At 41.9% G+C, this 21,173-nt stretch overlaps 1 protein-coding gene and 1 long non-coding RNA gene across 2 annotated transcripts in view; one reads left to right on the top strand and one right to left on the bottom strand.

The window, feature by feature from the left end:
- The window catches only part of LOC101154973 (collagen alpha-1(XIV) chain), a gene marked incomplete in the record, with an annotated part of 150,396 nt that extends 134,773 nt beyond the window's left edge, over positions 1 to 15,623 (bottom strand). Inside the window, 2 exon segments of the mRNA XM_023963971.1 lie at positions 14,458 to 14,564; positions 15,211 to 15,623. Of these exon segments, the coding sequence (XP_023819739.1) occupies positions 14,458 to 14,542 (85 nt within the window).
- Positions 11,971 to 13,687, top strand: LOC105355882. Its single transcript, XR_910208.3, has 2 exons — positions 11,971 to 13,395; positions 13,602 to 13,687. It is a non-coding gene; the product is annotated as an uncharacterized LOC105355882 (long non-coding RNA).
- Positions 15,624 to 21,173: the final 5,550 nt, after the last annotated feature.

The following is a 21,173-nucleotide window of genomic DNA, read 5'->3' as shown; positions in this document are numbered from 1 at the left end:
CCATTTTTAATCACTTCTGCTGAGCTCAGGAACATTTCTCTTTTGTCACCAACTTCTCTAATCTTTGGCTATTACCTCTCATGTGCTTCCTGCTCCTCTATCATTTCATTTTATTATCTTTTTTCTCTCCTGCTTCAGTGCCTTAAAGCTTCTTTGCATCCCTTTATGTCATTCCTTCAAGTCCCCATGGTTGGTCTCCCCGCTGCATTAGGCGTGTCTCTTTGAGCATGCTCACGGGAAATCAGTTTGCTACGCCCCATATGCAACCCTCGAGGAGGCTATTGTTGCCCCATGCTTGGGAAAAAAATTCAGCAGATAAAACATTACAATAAAGATGATGCATTTGAAAGGCCGTCACCGGAAGTCTGTGTCCATAAACAAGCTTTAACTTTTCAATATAAGGTAAAAAGTTCAACTATTAAACAAAATCATAGACTTTTTTATATACACACACACCGATTTTGTCTGACAGAATTAATTAAGTCAAAACATATTGACAGGTGACGTTTGAGCACACGGACTCTATATTCCAGCATTTCATTTTTCGAAGCCGATGTAATATGCTTCCACAGTATAGGCAAAAAAAAATAAATAAATAAATAAAATCAGAAAAAAACTAAATGGCCACAAATTCATAAATTCAAGAGACCTTTTCAACATAATGTGAGTCAATAATCCATTTAGTATCAAAGCAGTTTTTACTTCACCACAAGTAAGATCCATAAAGTTGAGGAAACTGCTCTAAGCAAAAAGTAGTCAAGTTTATTTTATTAAGTATAACTGAGTACAAGTATAGCAAGTATACCACCTACATGAAGTATAGGAAGTATGCTAACTGAATCCATCTTTAGATTAAGTTAGAACAGTATAACATAACACTATATAGATAGTATATGAAAAGTAAACTTCAAATGTACTGCCTCATTTTTAGTACAGACTAATTCAACTAGTACTACACTTAAATAGACTACTGTTTGCCAAAGGCCATGTAAAACTATGCCACGGATGACAATTGGTCATACGTGAATAAACGTGGAAAAACGCAAGAAAAGTTGTCAATATTTACATGAAATTTTGACAGATGTATCAAGAATGAACCGCGTTGAAACCACGGAAGAAGTATGAATAAACCACGCAAAAAAAACATGTAAACCCGGGCCTCATTGAATTTCTTTATTTTGATATTCAGAGCACTGAGCAGAAATCCCATTGCAGCAGTACCATGGTCAGCGCCCGCCATGGGCCCTGCCAGTGCTTTGTTTTAGTTTAACAGCTGGATTCCCCTGATTCGCACCAGTTCTACATCAAGGCCGTGTCACACTGCCGTCACCATCTGTGTTCTGTGCTTTCTTCAGTTTCAATTGTATCATGGCCATAACAAGTTGATGGTCGCTTCCAACATCAACTCCCCACTTGACCCGAATGTCTGTCAGTGACCTTCTCCACATCCCGTTGATCAGCAGCTGGTTGATTTGGTTTCTGTCTCTTTTATTTCGTGAGTACCATGTCAGCTTTTGGATATCACAATGTGGGAACAAGTTGTCCCCCACCACAAGATTGTTGGTATTGCAGAAGTTGATCCATCTCTCTCTCTGTTTTCCTTCATTGTCCCACAGCCATACTTGCCCATTGCTCTCTCGTTGTTGCTGTTCTCTTTTCCAAGTATTGCAGTCAAATCCCCCACGATTATCAGAACGTCATATCTTGGTGTAAAATTAACTTCTGCATCCAGCTGTTCATAGAAAAGTTCCTTAGCTTCTTCGTCGCTGAAGCACTGAATTGTGGTCATAATTGTATGTTTCCCTTTCATCCTAGCATCTCTGATGTCACTTGTGCCAATTTTCCTGTTTAGTATAATGTTTGCACATTTCAGAAAACTATTCTGGTCTTGGTTTTAGTGCTCAATACTTCTTTTTTTTTTCTTAGTTTTTTTTTTCTTTAACTTGTCCTGTCCAACAGCTGGGCAGACAGATGAGAGCTGAAGGTCTCTTGTGTATATATTTTACTTGACATATTTTACTTTAACAAAAGGGGTTATGAATCTCCTGACAAACTAGAGGTATGTCTGAATAAACCCCTTTTGTAATCAATGCCAAGCTTTATTCATTTTAATCGTTTTTGAAAATATTTTGCGTTGACTGGACGGAAAAGGAAAAGGGGGAAGAAGAGAGAGGGATGTTAGGGGGGGGATAGGAGGGTGATCATAGGAGGGGGAGGGGAATAAAACCATGAAGCAGCATAAAGCAACAAGCTACTGGATGTTTATCATTACGGTAAGTTTCAGATGTAATACAAATCTTAAAGGGCGGGGCCTGTCCACACACACACTCAAATGTTATAAACACACCTGCTAGCTGCAAAAATGTCCACATGTCAACATGTACACAATACAGATAGTGTTCACACATGCACACCTATGCCTTCAAACCAACTAGTGTGAAATATTTTATTTCTTGGTCTTGGTTTTAGTGCTCAATACTTCTATCTTCCTGTCTGTGGGTTCCAAGGTCTGGCTTTCACCAATGTCATTCATACAAGCCTCATGTCCAGACTTTGGAGGCCCATTGCACGTTAGAGTGGTTTTTGATTTAGTCGCTGTTTCCATATCATCTTAGTTTTCTAGATCCAGATAGTTAGCCCTGTGCCAAACCCCCAACCTGGAGGACCAGTGGACTGCTCTTAGTATGGCCTCTACCCTTCAATCTGTCTGGCATCCCTACCAGGAGCACGAAGCTCCAACCACCATAGCCGTCTGTGTCATCGAGACACACAAGCCCCCAACGATGAGGTGGCAGTCCATGGACACCCATTTCAGGTGGTCTCATAGAGACAGGCCAACTATGTTTTGTTATGTTATGTTTTGCTTTTGCAACTTCCTGTCCTGTGTGAGTGTTAACGTCCCCATAACCCATCAAGCCGTGCTTCTACAACCTCTACCTGTGCCTTCCAGACCTTGGTTTCATATTGATATGGACTTCATTGCCCAGACTTTCCCGATCCAGGAGTAAAACTCTTATATTGACAATTGTGGACAGATTTTCAAAGTTGGTACATGATGTACCCTTGCCAAACCTTTCATCTTCCAAAGGACTAGCTGAAGTTGTCACTCAGCATATGTTTCGCCTACATAGCCTCCCTGAAAACATCACCTCTGACCGAGGAAGCCAGTTTGTGGCAGCCTTCTGGAAGGTATTCTGCAAACTGCTAGGCGTCAGGGTCAGTCTGAGCCTGGAAGGTATTCTGCAAACTGCTAGGCGTCAGGGTCAGTCTGAGCTTAGGGTTCCATCCTCAGACTAATGGCCAGGTAGCCCCACAACCAAGATTTGGAGACAACTCTGCGAGCCATGTGCTCCAAGAACCCCAATATACGGTCTTTGCCGCTCTTGTGGGCAGAGTAGTCCCATAACTCACTGGTCAACTCTACAGGTTATTCTGTTTCCCAAGCACCCCTCTTTCCGCTCCAAGAGCAGTTGGCCTCCACTTCTAGTCCAGCACCTTTTGAAAGGCGCTGCCGGAGAACCTGGAGAACATTTCAAGAACAATTGCCACGGAACCAAGAAAGGCTAACCCCTGTGCTGCTCCTCACAACAAAGTGAGAGAGCTTTCTACCACCGATGTGCCTAATAAGCTGTAACCCTGTTACATAAGCCCCTTTCCTATCTTCTAACATCATCAATCCTGTTGCCGTCAAGATAGATATTTCTTCAACTATGAGAATACATCCAGATTTCCAGGTCAGCAAACTTAAAAGAGCAAAGTGCTGTGATCTTTAGCTTATTTAAACTTGTAAGACATCTATGAATGCTAGTAAATGTCTTTATAAGCAACTTAATAGCACCTCACTAATGCTTGTTAATGTCTTATAAGCAGTTTTTTAAGTAATCTTGAGTTACCAAAGAATTGCAGCTACTTTTCTTCCATCTCAGGAAATTTAACAAGCTTTCTGCTGCGGCTGCTGCAAACAAACTTAGGCTTTGTATCATTTAGAACCCTTTGTATAAGCTAACTGTACCTACTGCCTCTGAACTGCACTAAACTCACCATTTCCAGGTTTTATTCATTTGTTTACTCTTTAAACCAGATAAATCTGAGTTGAAAAATCCACACTGGAAAAAGATCTGTTTCCTGTGCAGTGAAGCATGTAAAAACCCTTGTAATTATAATCAGTGATCACATATTAGTGAATAAACAACAAAATGTATAATCAAAAGTGCAATTTTACCTAAATTATATTTTTAAGATTATTTCAAGTAACTCAGTAAGAAACCACTACCACAGCTTTTTTTGTCCTTTTCAAATAATCTGGATTTTAAATTTATTACCGCAATATTAATACAGATCTTTTATTGCTCTCTACAAACTTATACATAATTTCACAGAGTAGGGCACATCTATAATCTAAAATGCTTTGCAGTTCTGTTTAATGTTCGCCACACAGCAACAATTTGTAGCTGCAGTGCTATAAAACATGCATGGGGATGCAGAATCCACTGGATATGGTGGAGAGTGCAGTTAGTTGCCAGTTACACAGCATTTTCAGTCATATTAGATGACTGAAAAAGTTTCACCATTTAATGTTAGCTTTATACATAATTACATTTTTCCCTCGAAGTTTCCTTTGTCTGTTTGTTCATGATGCAGGAATGTTTATTTCATTTTCTGACTACGATTTATAAGGGTTTAGAGTTCCACTCATTCTGAAGAGGCTGATGACTGTGACAGGACGGATCAGTATCAAGAGATTTCTTTGAACAATGCAAATTTGAAAAAAAACAAATCCCTACAGCTGTCGATTAACCAGATCCATCTCAGCATCAAAAACAGGCGTAATATCTTTGGTATACGCTAGACCACATGGTCTGCTGATGAGTCTTGACCTGCAGCTTCGATTCACAGCTAACGCGAAAACAAAAGTACAAAATGAAAAAAAAACCTAAAGACGTGCTCTGTCCTCTGCCTTTCTTGTATGCTTCTAACTTGCACAGAGTGAGGGGAAAAAATGATGTTTCTCTTTTTGATATTTTTAGTGCTTTTTCGGTGAAGAGAAAAAGAGAAACCTGTAATCCACCCTGCAGCAGAGCGCTCCATTTCAGCTAAAAGTATGCTCTGGTTCCTTCTTATGGGTCAGATGGAGGAGCACTGCAGCACAGCCCACTTCCAGCCTGTTAAAAAGGAAATAAGGAAAAATTGACTTGAATATGAGCACACGGGTTCTGATCATCCACGTTTGTTTAGTGAAATATTAATCTGAGGATATTGAGGATAAATCCTAATCAATTTTATAATTGTTGCAGGTGTAATGAACATTCACCGTACTTTACACTACTAACTCTAAATTGTCCCTAGGTGCGAGTGTGAATGGGTGTATGATTGCAGCCCTGCTACCAGTAGCGGTTTTAGGCACGGGCCATACGGGCGATCGCCCGGGGCGGAAAAATGACGGAGGGGCGGCGCCAGCGGCTCAGCCCTTGTAAAATACTTTATGCACCACTATTGTTTTTTTTATATCACGGAGTTTGTAACAGCCTGAAACCTGGCGGCGCCCCCGCCCCGCAGCTGCGCTCCCTCCTGTCTTTGAGAAGTAGACGCAAATGTGTTTGAGAAGGAGAAGGGAGGGGGCGCGGGGTGAAGGGTGCAGGTTGAGAGGTGAGCACGGAGCGCAAAACGCATGCGCAAAACCTGGCTGGATCTTCTTCCAGGGGGGCGACGGTCACAGGTTAGGGCTCAGTGCTTGATGAAAAAAATAAAAACTGCGCCGCCATGTAGCGAATTGGCGCCCCTGGGTGCAGCTGCACGCGCTCCTTCTGGAAATGTGTGACGAAGGGGGGGGGGGGGGGGGGGGGGGGCTGCGGGTATAAAAAAGGTATAAAAAATCATGCTTTTTGGGTTTTCTTTGTGTGAAATGCCCAAATAAAAGATGGGAAAACAAAACAATGTTCTCACTAAGGTGACAGTTGGTTTAGTCGACAGACTTGATGCCTTTGTGAGGACATTTATGCTAAATGCAAAAAACATCTGAAATATGGAGAAAAAAGGTCAAAGCTGGTGCCCAATTTAGAAAGAAAAGAAAAGAAGAAGAGGAGAAAAGAGACAAAGAAAAGGTTAATATTGCATAGCTAGATGCACGTTTTCTAAATTCGAATGCTACCTGCCCTCCAACAACAACAACGTTGCAGAGGAAAAATCTCTTGTTTGGTCTATCATGACCAAAACTGAAGGAGGCCCAAATATTGTAAATAACGTATTTTTTAAGATTTTCTTCTTAAACGTTTGCTCTGCCTTAACTTGTAACATTAGTTATGATTCGTGTGTGTCTGCTCTGCTGTAGTTTTTGTTGTGTTTTACTACTGCTGCTGCTGCTGCTGCTGCTGCTGCTGTTACCTTTTCAAAACTCCAGTTGATCAAGTCATACCTGAGGTCACCAAAGTCTCAGGAGCAACTCACTAACCTGCTGTTGTTAGTATCAATCATTCAGGGGGGGAGCAGATTTCATATGATGACGTTATTAACAAGCTTGCATCAAGGAAGGCTACAAAGGTTAGGTTTTAGTTAGTGTTTTCTGTTCTTAGTGCTGCAGTTACATTTATTCTAGTGTGTTATTAGTGTGATTTGTAGTTTATAAGATTTATTTTAGATTATTTATTTGTGTTTGATTAAATATTTCCTAACTGTATTTTTGCCATGCTGATAGTCTTTTAATTTTTATGTTCCGATAACTGTTATAATACAGTGCAGAATTCTGATAAACATCTTTTTTTATATCAATTTCTTAGTTTCAGTTACAGTAAATGGACAAAGTGACTCTATTGGGGGGGGGCGCCGGAGGAGGGTCTCGCCCGGGGAGTAATTCAGGGTAGAACCGCCACTGCCTGCTACAGACTGGCAAACTGTCTAAGGTCCCCTGCCTTCGCCCACAAGTGGCCAGAATAGGTTCCGGCAGCCCTGTGACCCCGAAAGGGTTAAAACAGCAGAAGATGAAAAAGATGGGACTGGACGGAAAAGAAGAGGAGGGAAGAAGAGAGAGGGGCGTTAGAGAGGGGGGAGGTAGGAGGGTGATTATAGAAGAGGAGGGGGGGTAACATCATAAAGCCTCATAAAGCCACAAGAAACAACTTGCTGAAAGTTGAAATCATTACTGTCAGGTGTAGATGTATAATAGAAGGGGCGGGGCCTGTCCGCACACACTCAAATGTTACAAGCATTACTGTTGGCTAATTAACATCATTCAAGAAAAAAGCCGTTTTAGCCAACCGGCACACATTGTAAATATATATGAGGGATTCCATTGACATAAACTTATCCTGCTAAAAAGGTTACATGTATTTACATATATACTTTTTATAATTCACAATTTATGAGGCACTTTCAGCCAAACATTAGACCTTACAGATGGATGTGTGTTCCTCTATCGAATAATTTAAAACATATTGATTTCAACAAATTAAAGATACTTAGACACACAATCAAACTGAGTAATGCTTACTCAAATCTTGTAGTTAAATATTAAACATTAAAATCATGTCATGGTTAATAGATTAATTATTTTAAGACATATTTAGTTGCACAATTTATGTTCAGAATCCCTGATGAAAGGGAACAACAAGGACCCGATTATGTCGCCCGGATTGGCGTCACCGGGGCCCACTCTGGAGCCAGGCCCAGGGTTGGCCTGGTGACCGGCCACAGGCCCCGGTCGGGCACAGCCTGAAGGAGCGATGTGAGACCACTCTCCCATGGGCCCACCCCCCGTAGGAGACTTCAAAAAGGGCCGGTGCACCATGGTTTGGGTGGCAGTCGAGGGCGGGTGCCTCGGCAGCCCAATCCCCAGTCATGGAACTTGGCCTTTGGGACATGGAATGTCACCTCTCTGGGAGGGAAGGAGCCTGAGCTGGTTGGAGGGGTGGGACTCTCTACTACTCTGGAGTTGCTCAAGGTGAGAGGGGGTGGGCTGGTGTGGGCTTACTCGTGAGCCCCCAGCTCAGCCGCCAAGTCTTGGAGTTCACCCCGGTGGACGAGAGGGTCATGTCCCTCCGCCTCCAGGCGGTTTCGGCTTACGGGCCAAACAGCAGTTTGGAGTACCAGACCTCCTTGGTGGCTCTCGAGGGGGTACTGGAAAGTGCCCCAATGGGGGACTCCATTGTCCTCCTGGGGGACTTCAATGCCCACGTGGGCAATGACAGTGCCACCTGGAGGGGTGTGATTGGTAGGAATGCCCCCGCCCCCGATCTGAACCCGAGTGGTATTTTGCTATTGGACTTCTCACTCATCGTAGTTTGTCCATAACGAACACCATGATAAAGCACAAGGGTGTCCATCAATACACCTGGCATCAGGACAACCTAGGCAGGAGGACAATGATCGACTTTGTAGTTGTTTCAGGCGACCTTCGGCCCTGTGTCTTGGACACTCGGGAGAGGGGCAGAGCTGTCCACCGAACACTACCTGGTGGTGAGTTGGATTCGTTGGTGGAGAAGGAGGCCGGAAAGACTTGGAAGACCCAAACTTACTGTGAGGGGTCAGCTGGGAACGTCTGGCTGAGCCGTCCGTTAGGGAAGTTGTGAAGGAAATTGTTTTATTATTATCATTGTTTAAATGTATTTGTTTAAACGTGTCTTTAAATGTTAACTCAGATTGACCTTTTCTGAAAACAGTTGTGTGTTTGTTCATCTGCTTCTCATCCCCCACCCAGGATGAGGGGTTTACGACACTGTCCTGAGCTGATAAGGGATACTGTTTGAAGTTAGAATCCACCAAATGGGTCATTATACGACACCCCCTATTGAACTTTTTCTCTTTGTCTTGAAAATGTTACCTCCTTCTTGTGTTCTTAATAAAAGCAGCATGAGGAGAGACAGACCTTTGAGAAGAGAAGCGTGGTAGACGTTTTCTGTCACTCTTGCTCCTCTCCCTCGTGCATGAGAAACTTGATTCTTGTTGTGGTTTGTTGTTTATAATTGTGTTTTTCTTTAATGTCTAGATGCATTTATCTGACAGAAGTCTTTAACTCCCGAATCCGGGAGAACGTCAAACAGGTACCGAGGGAGGTTGGGGACATTGAGTCAGAGTGGACCATGTTTTCCACTTCCATTGTCTCTGCTGCTGCTCTGAGCTGTGGTGGCAGGGTCTCTGGTTCCTGTCGCGGCTGTAACCCCCAAGCCCGGTGGTGGACACCGGAAGTAAGGGATGCCGTCAAGCTGAAGTAGCTGAAGGTAGCTGAGTCCTACCAGGCCTGGCTGGTTTGCGGGACTCCAGAGGCAGCTGACGGGTATCAGCAGTCTAAGCAAGCTGCGGCCCGGACTGTTGCGGAGGCAAAAACTCGGTCCTGGGAGGAGTTCGAGGTTGGCCTCGAAGAAATTCTGGCAAACCATCTGGCGCCTCAGGAGGCGAAAGCAGTTCTCCACAGGCACCGTTTTCAGTGCAGGTGGGGGGCTGTTGACTTCGACTGGGGATATTGTCGAGCGGCGGAAGGAATACTTCGAGGATCTCCTCAATCCCACTGAGACGCTTCCCTTTGAAGAAGCAGAGAATGAGGACTTTGGGGTGAGTTTGTCTATTACCCAGGCTGAATTCACTGAGGTAGTCAACAAGCTCCTCAGTGGCAAGGCCCCAGGAGTGGATGAAGTCCGCCCTGAGACCCCAGGCCATATTGGGCGGCAGTGGCTCAGATGGTTGAGCAGGTCGTTCAATGATCCAAGAGTTAGCCTTTCGATCTCCGCTCCCTCCAGCCAACTGTCGTTATGTCCTTGGGGAAGACACATCACCCTCCTTGCCTCCAGTGTGGCTCCACTGATGTGTGAATGTGCATGAATGTCCTGCTGATGGTCAGAGGGGCCGTAGGCACGTACTGGCAGCCACGCCTCTGTGAGTCTGCCCCAGGGCAGCTGAGGCTACATCAGTAGTTACCATCACCAAGTATGAATGAGGAGTGAATGAATATTGGTCTCTAGTCTTGTTTTCTGGTTCATGCTTTCAGTGCTTTGTATTCATTTAAAATTCTCCACCTCGTCTACAGAACAGTTTCCACAAGTGCCGACCTGGGTCCTATTTACACACGAGCAGACTAAACGTCATCAAAGATCCAAAGCCTCCAGCCACGCCACGACTCCGATCCACGCCTTGACTCAACTCCACGCCAAGCCACTGCTCCCAGCCGCTTCACCAGAATCACCACGCCGTTGGATATTCAACCTCTATACTCAGCCTCTGGTCCTCGTACCATCATCACAAAAAACAGTAGCGCACGCGCCACAAGAAGCGCCCCCCACCCCCGTAATTTCTGCTATCTGCTTCCATGTAGCTTTAGTTTAAGCTGCTGGAGCAGCAGAACATGTGAGGATTTTTACCAGGATCCAGAAAGAACTGGAGGGTAAACCTGCTGGACTTACAGCAGGAACAGAAAGTTTAACAAGAACTGTAGATTTGGAGACAGCGGTGTTGTTAGACACTGATTCTACAATTCTATCATGCTAAATGCTCACAGAGTGATTTCAAGTCAGACTATATTTTCACAGAGTGGACTTAAAGTCGTTGCAGATAAATGCAACTAAATTCATTCATAGAACAATTATAAAACTGTATTTTATAAACATAACAAGAGGCACTTTGTATGGAACTTTATAAGTAGTGCCTTTGTAACATTACACAGCACTGAGCTGAAAAAGCCCCCCCTCTTTAGAGCTCTGCATTTTTACTGTCAATGGCACGAATCCAGAACATGATCATGATTTTAGGCTGTTTTTGTTTTAATTTCGTGTAAAAAAATGAATTAACTGGAGGCAGAATAAGGAAAAAGATCAGATATTTTAATTTTTTGCCATATCATCCAGCTCTAATAGTAGGCATGGTAACGTTTGACATTTTCAGTGCTTAAAGCTCCATTAAGACCAGGCTCAGTCACCTATGATAAAGAAGTTTCTTTAAATCAGACAGTTGCACCGTGACCTTTAGTCCAACGTGAGGCTCATCAGTGAACTGTACACAGAATGCAAGGCGAGTTTGCAAGCAAGCTGTAAAACGTCTGCATAAATATTTAGATCCGAGAAGACGGGGTTCTAGCGAATACTGCAGCAGTAAATGTACACCCCAGAAATAAAGCACACAATTTACAGAAAGGCTGAACATGCATGTTTGCCTCAGTGGATCCTTATGTCTCTAGCCATGATTAATCTGATAAATAATAAATATAGCAATCTAGCCACTTGACAAGGACTAATTCAAAGCAGCAGGAACGCAGAAGTCCCCTATAACTGCTACCTGTAGTGGACAAATTAATTATTTAATGATTAATTCTTTAGGAAACATGGATGTTTTGATCAGTAATGTCCAGCCCTCTGTCTTCAGTTGTTTGATAAATGTCAGATAATTCAAGCTTGCTGGACATTTGGAAAGGCAGGTTACCCACCAGCCAAGTAAAAGCCTATTAAACAAGATCATTTCTGGACTAATGACAGATAATCTGCTACAGTTTTAAGTGAAATAAATCTTCCTGCTTCGACCGAAGTGTTCCTGACTGTATCCAGACATCTTAGTTGTGGAAAAAACAAGCATCCTTCATGCTTAAAAGACTGTTTAATCCTAAACTCAAACCCTCCACAGACAGATGTGGCATCTTGCAGCAACAGGCCAGCCAAAATGAATTGCTGTTGCACGCTCTCTAATGAGGGGATTGAACGATAGCACACTGCCATAGCGTCTGGGAGGTTGTTCATCATCTGCCGTGATTCACTGGGATTAAATCCTGACCTAATTTATGCTGTCACACTTCTGCCTGATTTCTCATTTCTGTTTAGCTGCAATGAGGAACACGACGGAAGCGCTGATTAGAGCGGAAACAACAAAACACTTGGACAAACGGGATGGGGGGGGGGGGGTGCATGGAACACAAAATTTAAAAGAGATTAACAGAGCAGGAGCAGTGAAGGAGGACGAGAGGAAGCAGCGAAAGCTGAGATACAAAGCAAAATAATACCTACTGCTTATTAAACGTTTGATCTGCTAAAAGCAAACGTGACTGGTTTCTTTCCAGATCTCTATTTCAAACATTAGCCAAGAAATGTTACTAGAGTGCAACCATTCTAGGAGTTTAGGAGGTAATTCTTTGTGGACATCCTTTACTCCAGATCTGTTTTGTCTTGCTGCTCTAGTGCTGCATAATGGAAGGAATGTGAGCTACAAAAACACACGCATGTATTTCCGCCTCCACCATCCAGAATCATTTCAATTGGTATGAAAATGACCAAAAAGGGTTCGTGAAGCATCCAAGTCCGGGACATGGAGACTCAAAGGGCCTATATTAAGGCTGCACGATGTGAGGAAAACCTGCGATTCGCGATATTAGTGATCAAAATAGCAATATAACTTGCGATACATGAACAAACAGCTAAAAAACCAAAAACTATTTCACTGCAACAGTTTAATTTAAATAAGAGTCAACATAACTTAAATACTCCAAATGGCCTTAGTCCACGTAAAAGGCCAACTTCTAACATAGAAAGGGCTCCATCCGATTGGTTAACAACCAGAAGGCAACCATCTGATTGGTCAGATGCATAAATGGATTTATTTGATTCGTTAAATACTTAAAGCTGCCATAAGAGTGTTTTAGCACATTTAAGGTTACCAGTTTTTTGCAATTTTCGCCAACTTTTGCAATATGTGTATTGCACAGCTTGACATTTCTATAACATTAAATTTGCGATACATTGTGCAGGCCTAGCCAATATCATGCCTTTCTTAAACTTTTCAGATTATATATATTGATATTTTCATATCCATATACTAAAGAAAAAGTTTTTTGAAATGTTGAGTTATTTTCACAAGCTCATTTTCCTACGCTGAAGTAAGACGACTCGATCTCTGAGGCTCCACCTTCCGCTCTTTGTGGGTGCCGCCCATTTCATGACGTCAACCTAGAGCCGGCCTCAAAAGCCAGGAAAACTAACAAAATCCCAGCTTTTGCAAAGATACATGTGCATATTGTACATAGAAAAAGAAAGTGTTTAGCCGATCACCGCTAGTTCCAAAGAGAAAGTGGGGGGCGGGGCTTGCAGTGTAGACTCTTCCTGGAAGGGGCTCTTTCTTACTTCCATACATATGAATGTAAGAACCTGGTTGTTTTCGTGAATTGGGAGGGGCTGGTGCTTCGACCGCAGGTTTTTAGAGGAATGTTCAGAAATGCTTGTGTAACCGGGACAGCCTTTATCTTATTTTATAATAGCACAAAATCTGTTCAAGGGTTACCATACCTGAGGGATCTCCAACAAACTACTGCATTACACTACTAGTCATAGCCCCTCCTTCCTTTCTTCTTCTTCTTCTTCTACTTCTTTTGACTCCCCTATATATTCCAAAGGCTACTGTTCCCCACCCCCTTTTGTATGACCTCCTGTCAGAGAGGTGGGTGCCATCATCCTAAAATCATTTTATAATCCCAATACATCCTATTGTTTATTGCCCTTTTGGGTTTAATTTTTATTTGTATAACTACAGCAATGTTTGTTTCTAACTTGTGATGTGATGATTAAAAGGGATTGATGGTTCAGGAGAGATATTTTGGGGATTCACTGTTAAAGCTTAAATGTCGATTTGTTTTGTTTGTATAGGAACTGGAGTGGGCAGGATCACACAGTGTATTGTTTTCTGTTTGTTTTATTACCAGAATAAAGGGAGGCTTCTCTCCAAGAGGTAACACTGTGTCACACCATATATTAACCAGCACAACGCAGAAAGCGACCGGTTACACTTGAATGGAACAAAATACCATTTTGGGATTGTTTTTGTGAGGAATTAACATTATAATTCACTTAAAAGCTATAAAAGTTGATTTTGCATGACATGAGCTCTTCAAAGTAACTATATTGTTTAATTGTTTTTAAAGCAACAATCAAACCAAATGCTGAACTGCACTACACTAAAAACACCTTATTATTTTAGGATCCCAGTTGTAAAACAACATAATGTGAAAAGTCAGTGATTCTTTTCTGTCACAGAAACCAGATATTCCAGAACAAAAAATGAAAAACAGCAGGAATGCTTATTGAATCAGACTCAAGTTTATGAAATCAGGCTTTGAATTTAACTAAAAAACGCACTTGAGTTGAATACATTATGCAGCAGGTTGTGCAGAAAAATCACCGCAGCATGAAGCTCATGCCTTCAACGCCTCAACCCCCTGTCTAGCGTAGCGGCATGGGCAGCAGGGGTTGCACATGCTATGATGCTTCAGGAGTGAAATGGCATTATGGGATGAAGGCGACAGGAGCGTGATCTGATCTGATCGGACCTGAATTTTTGCATCCCGCAGAGAGGGGAAGACACAGCAGACGAGGAGACAGAGAATCACAGAAGTGATGGCACAAAACTTAGGAGGACAATATGGGGTTACTTCCAAGGATTTGGATGGAGTCGATAAGGACAGGTGAGAACACAAAGGTGTGTCTGGTGGTTGAGGGGACTCACCTTGACTTTGTGCTTTACTGGAGTCATAGGAAATGCTGGCTAGCAGCATCAGTGGAGCCCACAAACGCCACCAAAGCTGTCCCATCCTCACAACCAACAAACTAAACCTGAACAGGAAGAAATGGACAAATATAAAATGGGCAAGAGAAAAAAAAAATCCAAAGACTGAGGCTGACAGTTGCTTCAGCTTTAAAGAGTTGCAGGAATTGAGTTTTAAAATGCAGCCTGGAGTCACAGAGTGGCCAAGTCAGCCATCCACAGAGAGGAGAAGAAAAAAGGGACAGGGGATGGATTTGCCATTTGGAAAGCCTTTATGACGGCCATTGTCCCAAAAACAATAAAATAAAAATACAAATCAGACACAGCATCACCTCTCCAAATAATCCTTTCACCCTCATCACGTTTTGTTCTGAGTGGTGTTTTACCACCCATGACCCTTTTCCGGTCCCTCGTTCATATTTATACTCATATGCGTAAAGGAGTCCTGGATGACAATCGCACGCAACAAATTAATCCCGTGGCACTGACAATTACATCAGATCTTTCGAATTAAAATATATTTTTTGTCAATTAAAAACATCTGAAGATCTAATTTTCGTCGTAAAACTTTACTCTTTAGCGAGTTTTTATCCCCTGATAGTCCATTTGCAAAGATTTAATTTGAAGTTTTTACGCAGTACTTCAGGTAAAGCAGAATTACATGTTGCACACTTGAGACCAGCATCGAGCACAGGCAGCATCCGGTTTCCTCACCTCTCCAATCATCGATTTGAAGCGCGCTTTTATCCCAAAAAATAAATTAATAATAATAATAAAATTAAACTAAAAACAATCCAGTCCTGTGGCTGCAGGGACGCTCCGCGCTGCCTCCTCCAGAAGCGCTCCCGTCACTCCTCCTCCCGTTGCTCTCTGGATGCAGGTCGGTGTCCGGAGCGCGTGTGTGCGTCTCCTTGATTTTCAGCCATCCCTCCCTCCGGCTGTTCCTCCCTCCTTGTCCGGAGACATCCAAGGGAGGGGGACGAAGCGCGACGCGGTACCCCACCACCAACCCCCTTTCTCCGTCGGTTGCAAGTGTAGAATCTGTTTAAGCCTCAGCCCCCCGGGGCATTTTGCGTGGCTCCTGCATGCGCTCACAGCGGGACCTCTCCTGCTGAAAGTCGCTCGCGCGCTCTGGACCTACAGGAAAAGTCTGCGTGGGAATGCGTGCGCGGAACAGGTGCTCCAGGCTTTTATTTTTAAAGCGCAATTACACATTTTTTTACCTTTATAAAACCCCCTAAGCCAATGGGTGTTAAAGTTTATTATGCATTCATAGAACTTTCCTGACTCAAAGGAAGGCTTTTTTTTTTAACTTAGACAGGTTTGGAGATTACAGTCATAAGAGCCCTAGTGCCTCTCAGTCTGCCACGAGGTCTCCATCCACAAGTGTTCAAAAACAGCATCCAGCGAGGTTCCATCCACCCATCCCGCTGAATACCTGCTTATTCCTGGTCAGCGTCACACAGTTGCCAAAGTGAGTTTTAGGCTGGATATTGACAGACATTCAGCATGGATGTCCAGTGGTTTGTCTTAGAAACCGTCAACAGACTAAGAAGTGCAAGATATAGTGAAGATATTCAAATCTAAAATACGGTCATCTAAATGCTTTTGCAAAATGAATTAAAATAGAACATTTCCTCATGTTTTGCTTAAAGGATGAGGAATAGTTTTATAAGAAAAATGGTTTCAAGTTGATAATCTCTTATTTTCCAATAGCTTCCAAGCCATGTGATATGAGGAGACCAAATATCTACCAAAATGTGGCACTGACATACCAACATCAGACACACTACTTTCCTTTGCAACCGTTGATGATGAATGTTTTATATATTTGTTATTTTGCTTGCACAGTAACACAGGTCGCAGCTGGGATTTGAAACACAGCCCTCTCATTGTAAAGTTGCCCATCCCCCTTCAGGGGTCGCCACAGTGAATCCGCCTTCACTGATTCAGACAGGTGGTTTGGCAGAGAATGTTTTACACCGGATGCCCTTCCTGACACAACCCTTTATTGAATCCAAGCTGGGGACCGGTACAGTGGGACCCAGACTTGGGCCCTCTTGTGTCTAGTTAGGCAGTAGCCTAACTAACTGTAACAGTGTGTCAAAACTGGATAAAGCTCATCGCGCCCCCTGGGAATTGTAACATGCGCCAGTTCTACACGCAGCCAACTAAGACATCCAGCCACTACCAGCCTTATTACCGTGAAGCAAGAGTAATAACCACCAAACAGTTCAGCCTTCAAGTTGTCTGGATTCAAAGGACAGAAAACAAATGACATTTACCTGCAGCAGTTTAGTGGTATCCATGCAGACTGGCTACTTGATTTCAACTGTAATGAATCTCAAAATGCCATTACCTGAAGTTTCTTTAATTAAAGTGCATTCAATTTTTCATACTTAACCCTTGTGCTATCCAATGGGGTCCAGATGACCCAATCCTTACATTGATGTGTTCTCCCTACCATGACAGAGGTGGATAAAAGTGAAGAGGATTTCATGTAATTCATGGACACCATTGAAGATCACAAATCATTGAAGAAAAAAGGTCTTGTGGGGTCCAGATGACGCCACTCCCAATGTTAAAGTGCCTAGGATAGCACAAGGGTTATTGTGATTTTTATGTTTTTATTTTTCATATGCTGTTTTCCAACCCTAAAATGGCCAGTGGTGAATAGCATATCCTGCAGTAACCCTTGTGCTATCCTAGGCACGTTAACATTGGGAGTTGGGTCATTTAGACCCAATAGAGAGTGCGCTGAACCTTTTTACTTCAATGATTTGTGATCTTCACTGGTGTCCATGGATTACATGAAATCTTTCCACTTTTATCCACCTTTGTCATGGTAGGGAGAACACGTCAATGTAAGGTTGGGTTATCTAGACCCCATATGATAGCAACAGGGGTAGTGCAGAAAAAAAGTCAACTGCCTAAGATTTGAAGGCAAATCTCAAGATTTGCTTCAACACAGTAGTTGACGTTAAGACGGGAAATCAGGAAAAAAAAAATGCAGACATGGTCTGATAAAGACCTGCTAACACCTCCAAACTCCATTGATGTTTTTGTTCTAATAATGCAGATTTTCATGAATCTACATTGTGGGTCCAGGTTCTTGTTGGCTCCAGCCCCACATGAAAAAGACTTTTATCTTCAACTCAACTCTCCTGCTCTATTCAACTAATTACAATTAAAACGAAGCATTAGATAAAGATATTTATTAAACAAATGAACAAAAACCATTGAAATTACTGAGAGTAAAAGCAAGACAGACTGCAACTTTCCCTGAGGGGAGAGAAATGGGAGTCAAAGGAAGGAGACGCTGGTTAAGTATACTAGCGGCTTTTAGAAAATACCTTTGCTCCAGGTGTGTCCCTTGAGCAAACACACCAACATGCTCTTAACACACACTTGTTAGCACCTGATCCAAACCACTGTGCAGCTGCCACCAGCACTATAATCAGGTGGGGGAAGGATTCTCTGTCCCTCACACTTCGTCATCCTCCCTTCCTGTCCTCCTGGTGTCTGCTTCCCCTCCGCCATCGCCTGCTTGTGTCCAACAGACCACACACAAAACAACAAATGCAGTAGGTACTGGAATTGGTTGCACATTTTGCACATTTAACTCTGCACCCGTTTTGTCACCGACCGGGATTATGAAGCCAGTTGAGACAACTGTGTTGTAATATTGGGCTATATAAATAAAATTGAATTGAATTGATTATAATGGCAATCCTGCCTGAACCTTGCAAGTCTGACTAAAGAAGGTCACTTACTCCCCAAATACATTTTCCAACTTCTTAACATGTTTTTGCAGATTTACTGTTTTGTAAACCAACGCATGCATTAGTGATCACACTTAAAAAAGGTTAAAGTTCTACTCTATTTTCTCAGTGTTCCCAGTGGTATCATGATTATGCCATTTTTAGCCAAAATCTAAAAACATATTGTTTCGTCGGACATAGGTCATTAAAAATTCACCTCTGAGTTGTGGGTGGGACGGTTGGTGAGTACGCCGTCTCCCATTTCCCATCATCCATCTGTTTGCATTCTCTCCCGCTGGCTTACAGCACTGCACTGTCACAAAGGGGGGCTGAATGACCCAAACACAGAGACGAAGAGGCAGGAGGTTCCAAAAAAAAGTCTTTAATTCTCGAAAACCAAAAAAACACTGCTGAGCAGGCAAGCCATACTAACAAACCACAACTAGCGATACAAACAGGGAATCAAAGTGTTTGGACCAGCACAGCAGGAAGGCATAGACAGGACTTAAATACACACAGAACAGACAAGACTCAGGTGAGAACAATCAGGACGGATTGGCGTCAGGAAGTAAAACTAGAACTAACACAAATACGAGAACCCTTCAAAATAAAACAGGAAACCAAAACTCGAAACATGACAGAACAAAAATAGAAACAAAGGCAAAGAAACCCGAACCGTGACATTCACACCCCCAACCAAACATTACAGTTGCAGTAAAAGTGGCATCTGTGGCAACTTGGAGCTATCCATACGGTCATTAGCCAGATTGACAACTTTTTCAATAAAGACATACTCAGAAATGCAATTTTGAGCATAATTTTTATTTCAAATAGTCTCCATAATCATAGAAATGCCACAAAACATGTTAAAACTGCCAAAAACACAATTTTCATAGGAGTGGGTCTTTAAATGGTAGAGGATACCCTGAGAAAAAGTCACAAAGCTTTTAAGATGTGAAATGGGATATTTGATGATACTAAGAGATTATTGACATGACCGTATCAACCAGAGGAAGTAGGTTCAGACAACTCTAAACCCAACTAAGGAATTACAGAATTTTAAACCAACAAGCTGCCATGTACAAACGAAAGAGTCCACAACCAGGTTCACTCATGCATTTTTTGTCTGGTTTATTATTAAAAGAAATTATCTGTGTAGATGTCAGCAGAAAACCTTGATTTCTAATGATTGCATGTACCGTACACTAAAACAAAGTACTTTTAGTGGCTCAAAGCAAGAATTGACAGAGGTTTATGATGAGATTGAATGTTGCAAATCATTAAGAAACAATCCTGAACATGATTCTGTACCAGATCTGTGGCCTGAGAAAGGATTTATCACCCACTGAAAAATAGTAAGTACTGTACATAAAAAATTAAAAATGTCTCAAGTCTTAACTAAAAAAGGACTAATCATACAGATTTCAGTGTGAAAAGGGCCTTTATGAACCTGCAGTGCAGAAGAAAAGGCTCATCATTTGTTTGCAGCTATGTCACATTCTTATCTTGCAAACATTTCTGACTGCACAGAGGGTTAGCATTTAAGTGACCCGGGTTTATGATTATAAGGAATTGCAGTTCAGAAGAATTACAAAAACTAAATGTGTTTTCTTTTTTCTTTTTTGAAAAGGATCTTAATCTTTAAATGTAAATATTGCTCAAAATACCGAAATGTAACTATACTTCAAAAAACACACAACTGCAAAAACAATTAGAACAAGAAAACCGAACTAAAAACAGAAATCTTAACACAGCAAAAATATATTTACTAAAACATAATTATCTTAAAATAAGTTGGACAAAGCTATATCTTCTGTGTAAAATTTTGACCTAGCAATAAATACCCACAAAAGATTTTTGAGCCCCTTTTTTATGTCTTTTGATAGAAACAGCGAACGAGTTCGCCTTTCAGGCAGCCAAAAACTCTGCAGTCTCTTCCCCCCCCTAGGGCGGTAGTAATTAACTCACCTGTTCAGCGTTCTATTTAAGTCCAGGTGTGCAGCCGTTCATTCTCTTTCTTACCGCAGCGCTGCATTCGTCGCCCCACCCTCCTCCCCGGCTTCCACCTGTGGGCTCCGTTCTGGGTTTTTTACCCTAAAGTTTATGGAAATTATCTCATGGAATTGTACGGAGCCTTATGCCAATCAAAGTTTGTTAATGCCAACTAAGATGTAAATTAAGTATGTGAAAATAAATGTATTCTACTGCGAGAGTTTTTGTCTGACTGACTGACTTTATTTGACAATCAAATGAAATTCATCAACTAGATTTTGAGTTATTTTTGAACTGAGATAAGCTGGTGAGCCCACATTATCCCTTGGTAAATGAAAAAAATAACTAAATAAAAAGAATTCATGCAAACACAGAAAATTGTTTGAAGTCCACTAAAGTGTTGTGAAGACATTTTCATTTCTATCAGAAAGCCTCTTCAATAATAAAAAGTTAACCAAATCCAGTTGGGTTATTATTATTTTTTAACTTTTGCTTCTTTTAAAATACAAAGAACTTCTAACTGACAGCTTTGAATAACCACATATTATTTAGCTCAGTGCGATATAACTATTATGCAAAGCAACACATATCTGTATCTGCAGATGTTCTTGATGGTTAACTTTCCTCATATCTTACATAAACTACCAAAACTATGATCAAAGGACTAGCTTAAATGTACATAAAATCTGTATTTTTACTATATGGGATGACTCTCTTCAGAAGACTGATAAGAATTGACATCTGATTATACTGGATTTAAGCAGAAAATAATCTGATTAAGTTTCAAGCTCATTTAAATGGATGAAGAAATGGACTGTAAAATCAGTTTTTTCTATTTCTTTTTTAACCTGTCCTATCCAGCAGCTGAGCAAACAGAAAAGACCTCCAGGCCTCTTGTGTTGGAAACATTTTACTGTTACAACA

This window comes from Oryzias latipes, chromosome 16, assembly GCF_002234675.1.
Source record: "Oryzias latipes chromosome 16, ASM223467v1".
Lineage (NCBI taxonomy): Eukaryota > Metazoa > Chordata > Actinopteri > Beloniformes > Adrianichthyidae > Oryzias > Oryzias latipes.
The sequence above is the reverse complement of the archived record's forward strand: the minus strand, read 5'-3'. Positions and strand labels throughout refer to the sequence as shown.